Genomic DNA, 18075 nt, shown 5'->3' on the forward strand with positions numbered 1-18075 from the left:
CCACCTTATCTTATTAACTGAATACTCTAATTCATGCAATTTGCTGATTAACTTCTCTCTCTGACTCTCTCTCTGGAATTTCCTATTTCAAAAGCACAGAAGTCTACAGCAATAATAAGAGAAATGCCGTAGGGACATTTTCAGTCAGTGCTTCAAGTGATCTGCTCATTCCAATGCACCTTTTGGCTCCACAATTATCATCAAGATTTGATGCATATCCTTGTTTCCCCATTTTTCCTCTTTTTAGAGGAACTACAGCAACAAATTGAAAGATTACTTACTTGAAAAACCTCCAGAAACTTTCTGGATTTGGTTTCCCTTAAGGATTAAGAAAGAAGAAAATGATACCCATGAAAAACCCAACACTCTCTCCCTCTAAGTGGGCAATAATTTCTAGTAAAAATACAAAATATTTGAACAAAGCTTTACAAATTAGTTCATGCAAATATGATTCTTGGCCATGTCCCAAACCAGTAATGAAAAGTTCTCTGGCATGCCACAGCTTAGGTTCTTAGGTTCAATGTGCTTTCTAAGACAGGTCAAGGTGGACCTTACAATTCCTAAATCCAAGTGATCTGAAGGAGGCATTTCTGAGAGAAATACTCATTACAGTCCAGGATCCACAACTGGCTACATACATAACTATTCTAATAGAGTTTAAAAAGTCACAAGCTGCAGCTAGTAACTTGTCCAATGGCTTCTTGATGATGAATCCTCATAAAGAAGATGAGCATGTATGAAGTCCTTTTGTTTTTAGAATGATGAATTTATTTTACTTGCTGTTCTGCCTGGCTGTTGGACAGATTCCTGTAGTCTTGTTTTAATTGGTAAAGCTATGCCCTTACAGATGTTCCTGTTCAAAAAGTTGAACATATTTTCTCTGATTCAGTTCTATTTTTATATTTTCCAGTTCGTTTTGGGAGAGTTGCCTAATTATTTTTAGTGCACACTAGATGTGAGAAGAAGGGAGTGTCTTCATAAATACAGCAAAGGCTGAACAGAAATATCCAGCTTTGTCAAAAATGGGAGATGAGAAGAGGAGGAGTTAATTCATCCGCAGGCCTGATTCTAATTTAAAGCAAGAACAATCCATAAACAGCTGGGGGCCACCTAACCCACACGTACAATAATCCGGATGTTTGAACTCTGTAAACTATTAGTTCAAGTGTCAGACATGCAACTCACTTGACAGTCCAGAGGCTAAAAAGTCTGCTTAAGGAAACCTCACATTCTCACAGCCGACAGCTCACATGGAAATACAACTGTGCAGAAAGAATCCCTGGAGGGCATGCTAATGAGGCTAATTGGTAGTTTCCAGCAGCCTTAAGAAGAGGTAAGGGAATAAATATCAGCAATAGAGAAGGAACAGAAAGGGATGTTGTGCATATCTTTGCTGACCCTAAAGTTTTTGGAAATTCTGTCCTTTTTTCCTAGCATACTGATATTTACTTCATTTTCTCTGGACAAACCTCTGAGTTTTGTTTAGTTGTCTTGAACAGATATTTGTACCACTCTGCCTGTTATTCTTGTGGTGCCTGCTCTTTTCTGTGCTGCCAAGCTCAAGGAACTGAGGTTTCTGAGCATCTTTCCCAGCCATTAAAGATCTATAATCAAATATTTATTCTTTTTCTAAAGAATGACAAAATGACACTTAGAAGAGTTGTTACAAAGCTTCTAATGATTTCATGTCTTTGTCTCAACAGTCTCATTGCTCAGCACATTTGAGGGAACTACTAGGTATGGGCAGTGATGCATTTATGTTCAAAGCTTATTTTTACACTTTTGTTTAATACACTGTCTTTAGAAATATACTTTAGAGGTTGTATTCAATACTAAATCCCATATTACAAAGAACTGCAATTGAAAGAGGATTGCTATTACTGCTACAAACCTTCTGCTTCCTTCTTGGTATGTCATACATACTAATATTTTCTCCTACTATCAGTGCTAGTTGGATTAACACCTTAATTTATGTCTGTTCTACGTTCCAGAAACCAACTCTTCCACAGCAAGAATAGAATTGCAATTATTATTTCTGCAACAAAAATAATCCAAAGAACGTACCTGGCACAGATAGGTCTCAGTGTACTATTTTAATCATGCCATCAACAAGTCTTTCTAACTGCAGACCATGCCAGATAAATCAATCCTATGTAGTCTCCTGCTGCAGATTTTCAGACAGCCAAGACAGTGAAGACTCAGGAGACCAAGCCCTTACACTGAAAGGCTAAGAAAAGCCTCGAGCAGAAAAACAAACAAACAAAAAACAAACAAACAAACAAAATGTTTCCCACATATAAACTATGTCCCTTGTAACCTAGAAGTTGTATGAATTCACTCCAGAAGCTCTTCATCTCAACATGAAATAGAGCAACAATAACCCATTCTTAAAGAAAAATAAACTACAAATTGCATTCAGGCCTAACAAGGTGGTTAGGAAAATGGATAGCAGTTCATTGTGAGAAGCAAAGGGGGCAGCACTTGTTCAAGCTGAAGATTACAAGGCTGGTGTGTGTGCGGATGTGTGTAAGACTAAGAATCACAAGTTGCAGCAAAAGAAACTACAACTGGAAATGAGGGGAAAATAAGTTTCACAGTGACAGTGATTAAGTACTGGAACAGGCTGCCCAGAGTCTGCACGTCTCTGTCCTTGCAGGAATTTAAAGCTTGATTGTATAAGGCTCTGCTGTGTCTTACCCGATTTTTAAGTTAGCTTTTCTTCAGGTAGGAATCAGCTGGATGATCTCCAGAGACCCCTTCCAACCTAATTTATTGCAGATTCTTACATTTCAATGCCAAAGCAAATCTTAATGCAAATATAACTGTAGCCAAAGGACAACTCCATAACATTCAAGGAATAAGGCATTCGATCTTTCTAAAATCATGCATCAACATCCAAAAATGAGCTAAGTCTTCAGCAGCTTTACATTTTCAATCCAGATTATAGTTGTTAGATATATCTTCAGTGCCAAATAAGTGATCCTAGGACCTCTTACAAAAATTTGTCTAAAGCTGTTGGTTGCTACAAAAATATTTTTCCCTTAAGAAAGAATTAATCTTAGACTGCTCACGAAGTCAGAGATAGAGGAAAAGACTGTAATTAAGCAGCTAGGGTTCTAAGCAGAATGGATGTAAGGCAATTTATGGCAGAGAAACAAACAGCTTGCATACCAAAGAAAGAAAACTGCTCCTAACTGTTCCGAATACAACTCCAAAGCTGTTGCAGGTAACTGGCTAGCTTCAATTCAGATTGCTTTATTATAGAGAAGTTTCAATATACTATTTAATACATTAATGAAAAAGGTACTTAAAATACCTTCCAGATCCTATGTGCATATGCAACCATTAATTGGTGTCATCTATTTTTAATTCTCCCTGTGAAATTATAGCTTCTGTTTCTTATTTGCATTGCAAATATGCTTCATAATTGTAATTGAAGCACGTCATATAGTACTTAGACATTTCAAGTGAAATGGAGCTTCAAGTGAAAAGGAAGAGATCAAGGAATCATAAGCAGAACCTGAGAGAGGATGAGAGCTCTGGAGAATAGATCAAAAGCTACTCTTTTGTCTTTTTTAGTTGTAGTTTATAACGTATTCAAAACCACAACCAATATTTTATCTCATAACTAAAACCACTGAGATTTTTTTTTTCCACTATCAAAAATATCAGACTACAACATCTGCTTTATTAATTGTTATACCTGAGACAGGAAAAGAAATTACACTTCATGTTAAACAGCTTTGTCTAATATCTCAACCGCTTTCTAGTTTTTCTTAGCCTTGAGCAATCAGATGGGGATGCCCTGCCAGGTATGGATGTTGGGCAAGTGAAGCAGATTTGTAGTCTTTCCATTTACCCTACAGAGCTCAAGGGACAAAGCTGAAAAAGTTATTAGCCCAACTTACATGGACTTCAGCTCATGTGTGCTTAAAATTAGCTGTAGTATTTGCAAATGAAAAGATAGGCATTAGGCAAACTATGTTGATCAGTCATGTCCCTGCTTTCAGTACAAATATGTATTCATCTTTATACTCCACTGTTACACTGCAGAATTAGCGGTATGTGTACTCAGAGCATCCAAAACACTTCACATACCCTCACTTCCACTCTTTAAGTGTTTACTACCTTGTCAAATTTTAATTACTTGGATCTAAGCATTTATTTGCTCTCATCTATACACCTCAAAACGATACACAGTTTGCATTTATGTATGACACTGGGAGCTTCAGTCAAACCTAAAGCTCTCTGTTAAAGCTACACACAGAAACAGACCTTAAGAAAGAAAAGATGAAATTGTTCAAACTTCATTCCTTCCTTGAAGCAAGATTCATTCTGAGGAATAAGGATGACCTGTAAACCGTGAAGTTGTGTAGCTGCATATCTTACTTGTAACTAAGAGGGATTTTGACACCAGGGAAGAGGTCATAACCATGGCAAAACTACACAGCTGCCTTTCTGCTATTTTTCTAAACACCTCAGCCAGTGTTCAGTTATAAAAGGTATTGGCACTTCAATTATAAGCAAGTCACTTTTCCAAAGCTTTCAGACAAGCAGCAGTAAATGGATGTGAAAGACAAAACTCTAGGTGCAGATGCACACAGACACCATAACGTATATACCTTCCACCTCTTGCAAAAGGTCTTGACATGCATACATCTGGGGGGCATTGGGGACTACTCAAGTATATACGAGATGCATTCATACAGTCTTTGAACCTCTGTGCATTCATATGCAGGTAGAGATCTACAATGATCTGCAAATCCTACTCATCTTCCTACTGTACAGTGATACATTAGTGACTGAAGTAAGGGTTGGCTTTGTGCTCAGAAGACTAGACAAGGCTCAGGAGATGCAGACTTAGTTCTTGTCCCTTTGGAAACTGCATGTGTAAGCTCAGACAAAGCATACTTAAAGAATTTCAAAAGCCTTCTACCCCACAGAGCCTTCTGGGGCACTTAACTGTGCAAGTTTCAAGAAAACCAAATATTCACCATTTTTCACATAGAAAAATGACAACAACTGGAACTGCTCGATACTGAACAATTATAATACAGCTCCCCTCATTCAGCTACTGATAGGAGACGTTTGTTGTTGGAGGTTTACATATGATCCTCTTGCATCACAGTTGTCTATTTCATAGCATATTTTTGTGTATACCAGTCTCCTACCCTTTTCCTCTATGTTAACTTGTAAGCAAAATGGAAGAGGTAGATCCCTTTCTCTAAAGCACGGAAGTCTTCTAGCAGTACCCCTTGTAATCTCTAACTATGTTTTGTTTACATGTTTATGTGATCCCTGGCACAATGAACCCCAAGTTTAATAACTGCAATGTATCAGAAATAACTAAGAGGTTCAGATTTGCATTTACTCCTTTCATATTTCATTTGGATATTTTCCTGATACTCATTTTTCTTGTAGTTAAACACTTACATTCGTTATGTTTACATCCAAGGCATTTTGAGACTAATGAAAATTAATTGAAATGCAGTTATTAATTCTAATTATAATAAATGTAATGTAGGAAAATGAGTTATTTCCACTAATGTCCTCTTCTATTTCATTAGTTTCTTATTTGCAACATTTTCCTGCTCTGCTTGGAGTATCTTGCAATATTTAACTTCACCATATAAATTTAAGTATACTTATTTTAATAATGTGTCTTGTACTTTTGTTTACCTAGAAAATCTATATAATGAAAGAATATGAAAGAGAAAATTGTAGTTTCATTTACTGTTTTTACTGACACACTATTATTCTGTAATATGTTTACTTGGGAAAAAGGAAAATCTGCAAGAATAGCCATATTGCCTTGTAGTAGGAACACAGTTTACACCATGAAAATAGCTTTTGATAATACATCATGCTAATGATACAGATAGTCAAATGATACAATTGCACCAAAAGGCTTGCTACTGTAGTTACATCACTTAAGTAGCACACTTGTCACCTAAAATGCTTCATCCAGAAAAGCATTATCTGCTAGTCCCGAATGATAAGAAAGCTGAAGAAATAGGAAATTACATACTAAGTTTTGTTTATTGTACCACAGTAAGGAATAATACTATTAGGTACTGCAAAGCAGGCTATTTACTATTAATGCACTTTCTCATTTCTACAGTTGCAATGTAAGTCCAAGGTACATATTTAATAATTGAAAGATCATTCACGAAACTGCACAACAATTCACGATTAACTGTCATAAAAAAGCCACAATAATACAAAACGAGGTTAGCATTTGATTTTTTTTTTGGAAAAATTTTGGTCTTTTATCTTCAAAATCTCAATTCTCAACTTCATCAAGAATCGTAAGTATATCCATAACAATGTATGAAGTTTTAAAACAATACAAACATGAAGCAAGAAGTAAGAAAACAGCTGTTTAGGAATTAGGAAGCCATCATATCTCTTGGTAAAATAAACTCTATAGGGTTTAATGTGCCATGTATTATGCAAAATGGCAGCTCTTCAGACCTCATGCAAGGTTGACACTACTGGCTTCATAGGATGCTGATAGCCAACATAAACACCAGACTTGCAAAACTGAATCTCTAATGTGCAAAACGGAAAGACGTGCATGTAGAAATCTGATATAAACCAAAAAACATAAGGGGAATATTGGAAGAATATAAATATAATTTAATACAGAGAGACATAGTAAACTTATTGTTGTTTTGGGCAGCAACTTAGCAGAAACTCATCCCTCAGGGCAGTATAAATTACATGATGACAACAGTCAGTCCATTTTTAAGGTTGCAGTCAGATTCCATAAAGTCACACTTTGATCACACTTTTGTTGCGGAGAAAACACTGGCCTAAAATCAAGAAAATGAACTTGAGGGCAAAAGAGAGCCTTTTTTCCCTACAGTATGGAAAATAATACAAACATCTGTTCTTAGTTATGGAACATTACAGGGGAAGATGAACTAAATGAGAAATTTTAGTTTGCCTTCACATTTTATATCCTGGTAATATAAATAGCTTTTGTTAGGTGAAAATTTCCATGCTGTTACATCTAAATGAGTCTTGTATCCCCTGTATATCACGTTATAATGAGACTACCACTACCCAGATTATGATTTTTTTTTTTTTTTTTTTTGGGGGGGGGGGGGGGGGGGGGGGAAGGGGGGGATGTTATGTGATTAATATGCTTTCAGCTGGAGTGACATATTCCAGAAAAACAGGAGTTCACAAAGGAACTGATTGCAAAATTCTCACCTCAGTAGGCCTAGATTTTACCTCCAGACCATACCGAAACAAACCACCTTTACCCTCCGCAAAGTAAACTCCACCTCCCTCCCCCAACTTATGCCATACACAAACCATGCTGAAAAACAGAACATTCACTTTTTTTATTTAAGGATACTTCTTGTGGACTCCTAGACTGTACTTGCAGAAGAAACAGCCTTGCCTGTGTTTTGTTGCAAAGAGGATTATTGCCATAAATCATCCAGAGGATGCATGTCCTAACTGATACCAGACATTACTGATTTTTTATTAGAGTTCTCCCCAGTTTGTGCAAAAGAGGGCAATTCTGTATATCGCAGGTGGCTTTTAACATCCTATTACCTCCTAGAGTAGGAATGTTCTTTATAAGACAACAGTCGACTCGTGAGCTGCATTTTTTCAACATGCTTTTGCAAATTCCTAATAGATGTCTATGCAAAAAGAGTAAAGAAACAAAAACCCATCTTTTCCTTTTTTTCTTTTTTCTTAAATTCTTCTTTTTCTGATCATCTCAGAAGATCAGTGTCATAGAAATGCATAGAAATGCTTTTCTTTTTTTCCTTTTAATCTAAGACAGCAAAAAACACGATTTTTCATCCAGAGCAATTTACGTTCAAGAAACTATGTAGCAGAACAAAGCTCACTTGCCTTGGAAAAAAGAACACCTGTGAAAAGAACACTTTCCATCAACTAGATTTAATTTTCTGAACATGTCATCTTTTTTATTCTCTATTATTCTTCACTCACATAATTACCTTCTGAAAGAAATCAAATGGAAAAGTGTTGTCATTTCCTCCCAACAAATACAAAAGCTTCATGGATATAATGATATAGAATGAGAAGTGGAATGATGGCTATGAAGATTTGAAAAAAAAAAAAAAAAAAGTAATCCATGAGTCTTCTTCAATAGCTTCACAGATGCTTCCTGAGATTTTAGTCATTAGTTCACGACCCAGTTATAAGATTTGAAATCAGCTGGGTATATTAGTTAAAAGCCAAGATGTCACAAAACTCAAATGATGTGCTAATATATACAAGGTCTCCTTTTAAACAGAAAAAGGCTGAAGAACTGGACAAAAACGATACCAGAGAATTGAAGTGAAAACTTTATTTAAAGCTAACAGAAAAAAATGGGACTTTTTTTTTTTTTTTTTTTAAATATAAAAACAACATACATACACTATGAGGCCTGAATTCACAATGAACAGAAGCAGAACAACTTGAGCATATATTAACCTAAATAAAGCAGACTTCTTTTGGACAGGAATTTCCCACCTCTTCTCTTCTGTCCCAGCAGTTATTGATAGTGTTGTTTCTGCAGGTAGCACCACCCCATCACTGTCATCTTTATTTTAAAAAATGTTTCTGCATACCTGTAGTGACACCTATTTATGAGATATGCTTTTAAGAAAGACAATGAGACAGGAAAGATGAAGGAGGTTTCTTTTTTCTCTTTAAATAAAGATCACAAACGAACAGGTCTTGTTCAATGCGTTAATAGAATTCGTAGCTTCAACTTGCTCTTACAACAGATGGTACAGTAACCCCAGCAAGTATTCCTCCCTCTCAAAAATTGTAATATAAAAGCCAAGGTGTCTGGTAAGGCTATCCAATTAAATGGTAATACATCCTTTGGTCGAAAATTCAGTTTGAGAGCAAACAGAATAAAAACATGTTCACCTGGCAACTAGCAGAAGGTGACTCAAATTTCCACTACAAACACTTGCTCACTGTATGGTAGCATTAAGCAAAAAAAAAATTGCAAATCCACCTGCATGAAGTACCAGCAGAGGAAACTGAGTCTTGGTCTGCGAAATAATTTTCAACTTTATGTTTAAAAAGCAAAACAAAACAAAACAATTATGGGATAAAACACAGGGAACATTATCCAGAACATACCATGGTGGAATCTCATTGAAATATCCTCCCACTATAACGGCAAGTAATAAGTTGCCATTTTCTAAGTTGTTATTTTGGAAAGATTCTTTTCCTGTGAACAGATGTCATTAGGCTAATTAAAACACTTCATCCTAACTGAGAGAAGATTACACCGGAGTAAGACTTCTGATTTTATTATTCAAAAATCCAGTTATTATTCTACCATATTTCTCAGTATTTGACATATCAATGTATCCAGCAGATAGGATCATTATTCTTTGTCTTTACTACTGTTCAAAAGGAGTGTTATTCATTTTAATTTTTATAGCACTGTACACATGCAACCTGATGTTAAATTCCTTTGCAGTCCAAATTTCCATCCATTTAGCAACTATTAAAGAAAAATAGAAAATCAAGCAGAAGAGAAACACCTGTTTGCTTTCTACAGAATCAAGTAATTCAGACAGAAGGAGAATCATCTGGCCCTTATTTAAGAAATAGAACATTTTCATCTGCAAAACAGACATTTACATACTAAGTTTTTCCTCGCTGTTTCATTTGGCTACTTCATGTCCCTGCAGTTTTCAAATGAAAAGCAAGATAGAATGCACCGCGTTCTAAAGGTAAGAGGAGAAAATAACTTTGTATTTTCTTACCTTTGCATTATAGGGAATATAATGCTTTGATAAGGCTTCAGGAGTGTGCATCCATGTTTTGTCTACAGAAAAGCAAAATAAAAGAAGCACTGAATAGATTATTCACTTGTTAGTTGAACTATTATAACATCTTTGTGGAAAGCATCAACAATCCTAATTTTCCTCAGATAATTATCTGTCTGAAGTAGTTACTGGGGCTAGATGGAAACACATTATATTTCAGAACTACCCAAACATTTACAGGAAAGAACGTTGTTACTTCCATTTGCTAAATTTCTTGTTTCATGTGACCTGATTTACCATAACTACTCCAATTCATCCCCCTCCACTACATTTATTGTTCTAAGGATGCTTGCTGCTTCTGTCTCTCAACATCAATATTTTCTGCATCCTATTGCTGTTTAAAGCACTGACAATACGCTGCACTTGTAATGATGTTTGTGTGGGGCTTTTTTGATAGATTATCAAGGTATGATATGAAAAAAAAGAAGCCCTAATCTCTCTGTAGGAAAACAGAAACAGATCAGCTCGTGGTAACTGATTCAGAAGTTTCGATGTTATTCAATTTTTTATGACTTATTCTAAACAACTTTGCCTATTTTCTTTTACTGATTTTTGCAGCAGAAGACTGTACTTTTGCCTTAATTCTCCCACAGCATGCTTCATATGGTTACATCACAAGTTTATTACTTGTGCAATATATTTTTCTTCCTTCTCTTTTATAGCCATTTAGTATGTTCTACACAATTTAGGTTGGAATTATAAACATTTGAAAAAATACTCTTATTAGAAGTTTAGATTTTTTTAAAAAGTTTTATTATTGTATTTGAAATCATTTAAGAAAAAAAAAAAAAAGTGAGAATTTCCAAACTACTAAACTGTATTACCAATTGCAGGAGTCTATGCCACTGAGTAATTCATATTTCCAACATTCAATATTTAGTAGTGTTTTCTAACTTGATACCACTTCTCTTTTAATTACCATGAATTAAAGTCACAAATCTGGAACTTTATTCAATTAAGTAACAGAATAATAGCGTAAAGCAAAGCTCTCCCCTTGCATATTCACAGACAATTCCCCTTGCCTTTAATGGGACTTGCAGTTACAGCAATTACTTTTTTTATTAGCTATGCATAAGAACAATAAAATCCAGCCCACTTCAAACTGCTCAAGAGCAAAAGCTGTGACATTTATTGACATTAAACAAACTAAATATTTGTGAACATAGAGAAGCAAAAAGCCTGTTAAACAAGATATTCACCATAATCACCACAGGAACAGGATCAAAAATGCAAAGCCGGAGGAAATTTTTTCTTTAAAGCAATTTCCTTCTAGTTGAGAATGGGTTCAGATGCATTATTGAAGAATGACATTAGCACTTCTTAATTAAGAAAACAGGATTTGTCCACTTGGAGGCAGGCATGAGTACGGTTATGCACTGCAGTGGCTGCAATTCCAATTCCCCCCATTTCACGTGTGCCTTGTGATTGAAATTCAGCAACCTGAACCTGACTTCCCAGAATATTTTAAGATTTGAAGCCCAATCTCCATTTTGAGTACAGCGTCAACGGCTAATGTTATCCACAAGTAGAAAAGGAACAAAATTGGTGTAAATTAGTAACACTAGAATAAATCCTGACAGCCCAAAAGTTAACTGTGAGCAGTACATTTCAAGTCAGGGCACTGCTGAGGGGCTGGCGAGCAGGCTAGGGCCCGACCTTGACTGTAAGTCCCAGGTCAAAGAGAATCTGTCATGTAAGATGGGACCACACCATAACACTCACCACAGCAGAGTGATGACCTGCACAGTGCAAATCTAAGCTCTGAAATATGTTCACACTGCTAATGTCAATGTTTTATTTACCCATTCCTTACACATCAGCTCTTTACTCGCTTCAGCAAGATACTAGCATATTTATAAATTTGTAAAGGAAAACCCTGTAAAAAATGCTCCAAAATAAAACATTGAATCTCTTAAAAATAACAGCAACAAAACCAATCCCCCACTCATTTCAGTGCCTAGCACTAGCACAAGCAGGCAATAGGGCTGAAGTTTCTGAAGCCTACATTGACTACCTGGGTACCAGAAAAACTAAGTACTCTTTGAAAAATGTCACATACTTTGTTCCCATCCCATGAAGGACAAGTTCAAAGCTAAAAAATAACATTATTTAGTCCAGGAACCAAGCCAGAAATGCTGGTAATGTTTCCAATATTATCATTGGGCAAAAAGCTTTACCTGAAATATTTCTGTGAAGTCAGCCACATGTGTATTGACACATGATAACTAATGATACAACAGCTCTAGGAACTGGAACAAGGAATAACACTGCTAGGAAAGTGTTTCCATTGCTGCTGGCATCCTTAATTAGGGGAAGACAAGGAAAAATGACTGGGTTTTCTCAGGTCAAAAGGAAGAGGAAATCAGTAATTTTGCCACATACCAAAAAAGATGCCTGGATTTTATGAATCTCATGCCACTGATTAAAACAGCGAGCTTGCAAGCAGCATTTCCAACACCCACACGCAGATCCGCACAGTGTGACACAGGCAGTAAGTTTTCCACAGATGTTGGAAGCCTATTTCCTAGAAGCATGCAATAGTTATGGGCTACTTGCGTATTTGAAAGAACTCTTCCCACTGAATGGAGTCAATGTGAGACAAAATTCACATTGATAGCAAAGATATAGAAAACGTCATGCAGATGTTACAGAAATGTTTGTTACCAGCATTTCCCTCTGAATTGTAAGCTTTGATTTCTATGGACTCATAGAATCATTAAGGTTGGAAAAGACCTCCAGGATCATCTAGTTCAACTGGCCCCTATTTTGGTCTTATGCCTATCTTTCATCAGCTGTTTGAAATACTGCTTATCCTTAATTTGATTTCATAGCAGATGAGAAATATCAAATTTCGAAACTGGGTATCCAATCAATCGGAATATTGGGAAAAAAAATAAAACCTGTAAAAAAGGTATTCCTTTTTGATGTAAGTGGAGCTTGCTATTAGCATGAACCCTCACTTCTACAATTATTATAAAATAGGTTATCATGATTTAGTAGCTATTCATTGTGAAGCAACAAACAAAATATGAAACCCTACAATGAAATGCAATGAAAAACGTAGCTCATATTATTATTTTATTATTTATATAGAAGCAATAGTTCTAGACATTTAATAGATAAAAAAACAAAGTTCTAAAGAAAGGGCCTAGATAAAACAAAAACTGTCATCTAACATAACACAGTAGTAGAAAGTGAAAACTACTGTTATTTCACCTGGTGAAAACTACAACTACTCCAGACTGTGTCTGAAGCTATTAACCTAGGCTGCCTTAACGTTTACATTGAAGTTGACATAAGTGCCCAGTTTTGTTTTGTGTTCTTTTTCTTTTGAGAGTTATGACTTTCAGACACCTGCAGCCCATGAAAGCATAAACAGAATTTAACAGGAATGAAGCATGAGAGATGCTAGGAGGCAAAACCCTGAGTTTGTGGTGGTTTTGACAAACACAGTACCACTACATTGGCATAAAGAAGGGAAGAAGGTTGACTGTTCACAATTCAACTGCACAGAGTAAGTCTTGCTTAAAGAAAGCCAGTGATCCTGTAACCTATATGCAAGCCCTCCTCACACTCTGCATGCTTGCTGTGCAGCACAGACATTTAGAGATGCCCTGTAACAGTAGGACAGCATCCAATCATGTTTTGAAGAGGATTTGAATAGGGTGAGAGCCTCTCAGGTTTTCCTCTCTACCAGCACATGCCGGCCAGCTAAGACCATGGGGAAAACCACATAAAACTGATATTTGCAAGTGGTTTGACAGACAGAACTGCAATAACAATTCACTCTTTTCTAGTCTTCCCTAACTCATACCAGCCTCTTTCTATAAAGGACAGATTCCTCCACAATCTGCATTTTATGTTGAGTACTTGCTCATCACACCATCTGGAACAAGGATGCACCAGTGTGAGCCGCTTAAGAGGCCTTGGTGGCATCAGAGAACAGAAGAGAAACGTGCAGACAAATCACCCACTGAAGTCAATAGAATCAGGGACTTCATAAAGTACCAAGATCAACTGTGTCATAGTGGAGGATGACATTAGGTTAGATAACAGCACAGCTGACCATTTATCTAACAAAAAGGAAAGCAGTAACCGTGCCAAGAAATTGTTCTCCCTTTGAGATAAATTCCTTCTTGTGCTACTTAGTGCCCAGATAGTATAGAATCGATTTTGTAGAGGCATAGTTGAACTTTGAACTAGCTTTTCTAAATGGCAAAACAATGCTTAGTAGTGCAAGTTCAGTTAAGCCTCCCAAAAGCCCCCACTTTTTTTTTTTTTTTTGGATCCCACATGTGGCTCTGTCTAACTTTGCTTCCAAAGCATTTATCAAAGCACGAGCGCAAGTGGCCATTCCATTTAATACAATGAACAGAGAAAGAATCTGAACTTTTTTTTTTTAATGCTTTAGTGACAATACAGTCATACATAGAAGGTAAAAATTAAACTTATCTTCTTTACTGACTCCTTGACATCAGTGGATGCTTTCCTAACCAACAGGAGAGAAGAAATCTTGGAACTGCCTTCCTGCTTTATACATTTTGCTATGAAAGAAAGACCTCACAGAAGAATCAGTCTACCAGCAATCTGCTGAAGAAGAGACAATCCTACAAGATTAGTGTTGCATCTATGCATTACTAATTCAAGGAAGAAGCAGCTTACTTGTGTGTTTGTATGTATCCTTCATTTTTCCTAGGTTATCTATGTTTATATCAATAAAGAAAACCTTCACAATGGGATATACAAGAACTGTCACCCTGATGAGTCATTTCCTTTATCCTGCAGTGCAACAGACAGCCAAGTTTTCCCAAGTTGCCCTTTTGCTAGTCCATCAACATGTAAGGTAAAATCACTCTTCTTGACTGCTACAGACAACCGATACACTGAGCCATGAGACTTGATGGTTGTTACCAGAGTTTTGACCTCAACACAGTATTTAAACATTATTAACAGAAACCTACCCCTAACCTGTAATTCAGCTAGAGTATTCACCTCAGCCACCTTGGAGAGAAATGACTGGGTACCATCTGTATATTCAATTACAGTAATTTATTGAAGCTATTTCAATTGCTTAATCATAGCCAAATTCTCCCTGAAATATGTATAAGCAAATGCCAGTCAACATACATCATGCTAAAAAAATTACTTTTGTTGTATCTTTTTCTTTATGGCAAACAAACCTTTCTTTGGAGACATTTATTCTTTGCCAAGACACCGAAGCCTATCTTCTTAGAACAGAATGAGTTTTGCAGAACATTGAGCCTTTCTATGTCCTTCTACTGTAATATTCAGGACCTTTTGAATGGTTTTAAATAGCTGATTACTAAGATAGCAAAATGATACCATAGCTAAGCTGGGTTGTCACAGTTACAGAATACCCCTCCAAAAAAAATCTAGGATTTGCATTTCCTCAAATAGTAACACTCACTACACAACCTACACACCGTATACTATATATTTTAAAGACATGGATACTAGTAGCTAGGACACTTTTGGCGTGAGAGAAAAGACAGGTCAATATATCAGTGAAACTAGTCAGTGATTAGCAAATCCTGAACTTTTAGCAAGTTCAGTTTCCTAAATTACTAGGAAAAAAAAAAATAAAGGAAAAAAACAGTTCTTTAGCCTGTACCTCTTTTGTCTTGCCACCAAATGAGCTACACTAAAATACTTTAGTCTTTGCTATGAGATTTGAATTGGAGTTCAAAGTGAGATTACTGGAATAGTATAATTATTTCAAGTGACAACAGTTTTCATAAGTTTTCACTAAGAAGTACACACAAATCAATACGAGAACTCCAACTTTTGCTTTTGGAGTCAGAGTTGAGTTAAACCTTTCATTTTAACACTACACAAATGTGGAAAAATATCAATTAAGCTTGATAAAAAATAAAAGGCAATTTTATAACCATTTTTAACTTCTATAACTATACTTGTGTCAGTTTGGAAGGGAAAGGAACACAACTGGGAAATTTTAGAATTACTATATTTTTTTATTCATAAAGATTAAAATACTGTAATAATGTGTTTTCATTTGAAATTATATTTATTTACATGTCAGTAAACTGGAAAGAGCAGAAAGGAAAGTGACAATAAACATTCAAAACAACTACAAAATGTACATCTGTAGCTTCCTCTCATTTATCTATAAAAGCACTGTTGTTTTATGCATCTAAAGGACGTTATTTCACAAAATAAAATCATCCTAAATGGCATATCTTGGATATTACTTATAATTTTTCAACAGTTTTATAAGATGAAGTCCTACAAATAGTAGTAGTCATCACGATTCCAAATTTATTTCACTGGAAGAATGACATTCCATTTTAACGAAACAAAAAAAAAATGCAGAAGATTAAATGCACTAAGCTGAGGAGTTTGAGTTATAAACTGGTTGGTCTCTGAGAAAAGCATTGGCTGACCTTTCACTGACAGATTTTCAAAGCTGTCACACTGGAGCTGTAAAACTTAAGTCTTGAACTTTATACACTCACACAGAATAATACATCTTGTCTTTAATTAGACATTCATCCAGTTAAATAGCAGGGTACCTGTGCAACTCATGAAGCATATTTAGAGTAACTTCCCTAAGGTAACAACCTATATAGTACCTTGAGCAACAACTCTACATGATACACTAATAACTACACCAAGAATTTATTAGCTTGTAGACCTTGAAAGGTACTCTTCTCTTCTCTAACTGCTGTACAAAACAAATAACATTCTGTAAATGAGGCTGCAAACATTTTAATAGGATGGAAACCAAAAAGCTTAAGACTCCTCCAGTGCTGTTCCTGTTTTAGAGTCAGTAGTTAGTGATTTATAGTTAAGGAGCGTGTATGTCTGAAAGGAGCCCCTTCGGTTTTGCAAGAGGAAAAAGAAAATACTTATAATGGTAAATATAATTGTAAACATTCACAGATCTATCCTGTGAACTGCCTAGATATTCTTTAAGCAGGTACAATGCTTATTATTTCTGGAATACTCTTCTGAAGATAGTGCAGGCAGAACAGGCACCAGGAAATTACAATCCTGTCCCCCTGTTCTCATGTTAACAGCTGGGGAAAAGAAATTCACTCATACCTAAGAATATCTTACGATTTAGGCCTTATGGAGGTGCTGCCAAACTCTTATCACCAAAAGGAACAAGACATTATAGAGGGCCAAAGAGGGACAGAATAACTCCATGAAGTTTCAGAAGAAAAATTAGGTTTATCTGTGCAGACATAAAATGAATCCTACAGAGAGTTTGCAGCGAGTATTCCTCATTTGCAGCTGTGCATCCTCTAAAAACATACTATAACCATTTCTTTCCTAAATAATTCATGCCAGCTAGACCTGTTCCCTTTGCTTTCACAACCCAGAGATGCTATTATTTGCTTTAGTTTCATGGTGAGGAACATTTTTTTTAGATCCCTGGGGAAAGTGCATAAATAAATAAATAAATGCTTGCATACAAGCACATGCATACACACAGGCTGCAGGAAAAAAGCACTTCCTTCTCCCACCAATGGATGAGGATTTGGTCCTTTCCAAACTGAGGCAGTAAACCTGCAACTCTCCTTTTGTTGACATACTTCAAAGGAAACCTTAGTAGCCTAATAAGAAGAGTATCATAACACAAAAATACTTAAAACACAAACAAATCCACGGGCAGTTAATGAGCTAAAAAGGAACTGTTGTCTGTATATTCAGAAAACAAAGATAAAGATAAACCAAAGCATCTGTCATCTCTGGAATGTAGCACAAGTCTACAATAGAAATAAAGATCACATTGTAGCCAGTCCACTCCTGGAAGAGAGCATCCTTTAACCTGAGATCACATTTTTTTCATATATCGAACCCTGATGATTAAATGCATCTGTCTACATTTTCATAGATGAGGCTCATAAAAAGCCATTGCACTGAAACGCTATCACTGGAACTTATGATTTATGATAGGCTATTAACTCAATATATTCAATTTTATATTATGAATGCCATCTACATCTCACGAGCTGATAATCCAGCAGCAATTACCAACCTTATGAACTGCTATCATATGGAAGAAAAAAAAAAAAAAAAAAAGGAAAAAAGAAAAAACACACACATCAGAAATTTCAGATTCCCAGCAGTTTTAACAGCAGCTTTGGCATTGAACTTTGTGCCATATGTAAACTAAGGCTGACATTTACTCTAGGATGAAGCAGGACCATTGGGGTAAAATGAAGAATGAACTAAATTCAGCTGTAATTTACGCCCTCCACAACCT

The 18075-nt window shown here is 35.9% G+C and overlaps 1 protein-coding gene across 8 annotated transcripts in view; it reads right to left on the minus strand.

Annotated features, from left to right (window-relative positions):
- Nucleotides 1–18075, minus strand: part of GULP1 (GULP PTB domain containing engulfment adaptor 1) — a 152208-nt gene that overhangs the window by 54572 nt on the left and 79561 nt on the right. For all 8 annotated transcript variants that reach the window (XM_032190368.1, XM_032190367.1, XM_032190365.1 and 5 more), the window contains exon 3: nucleotides 9762–9823. In XM_032190368.1, the coding sequence (XP_032046259.1) occupies nucleotides 9762–9823 (62 nt within the window). The remainder of the gene's footprint in view (nucleotides 1–9761; nucleotides 9824–18075) is intronic.

The sequence above is a fragment of the Aythya fuligula genome, chromosome 6, assembly GCF_009819795.1.
Source record: "Aythya fuligula isolate bAytFul2 chromosome 6, bAytFul2.pri, whole genome shotgun sequence".
NCBI lineage: Eukaryota > Metazoa > Chordata > Aves > Anseriformes > Anatidae > Aythya > Aythya fuligula.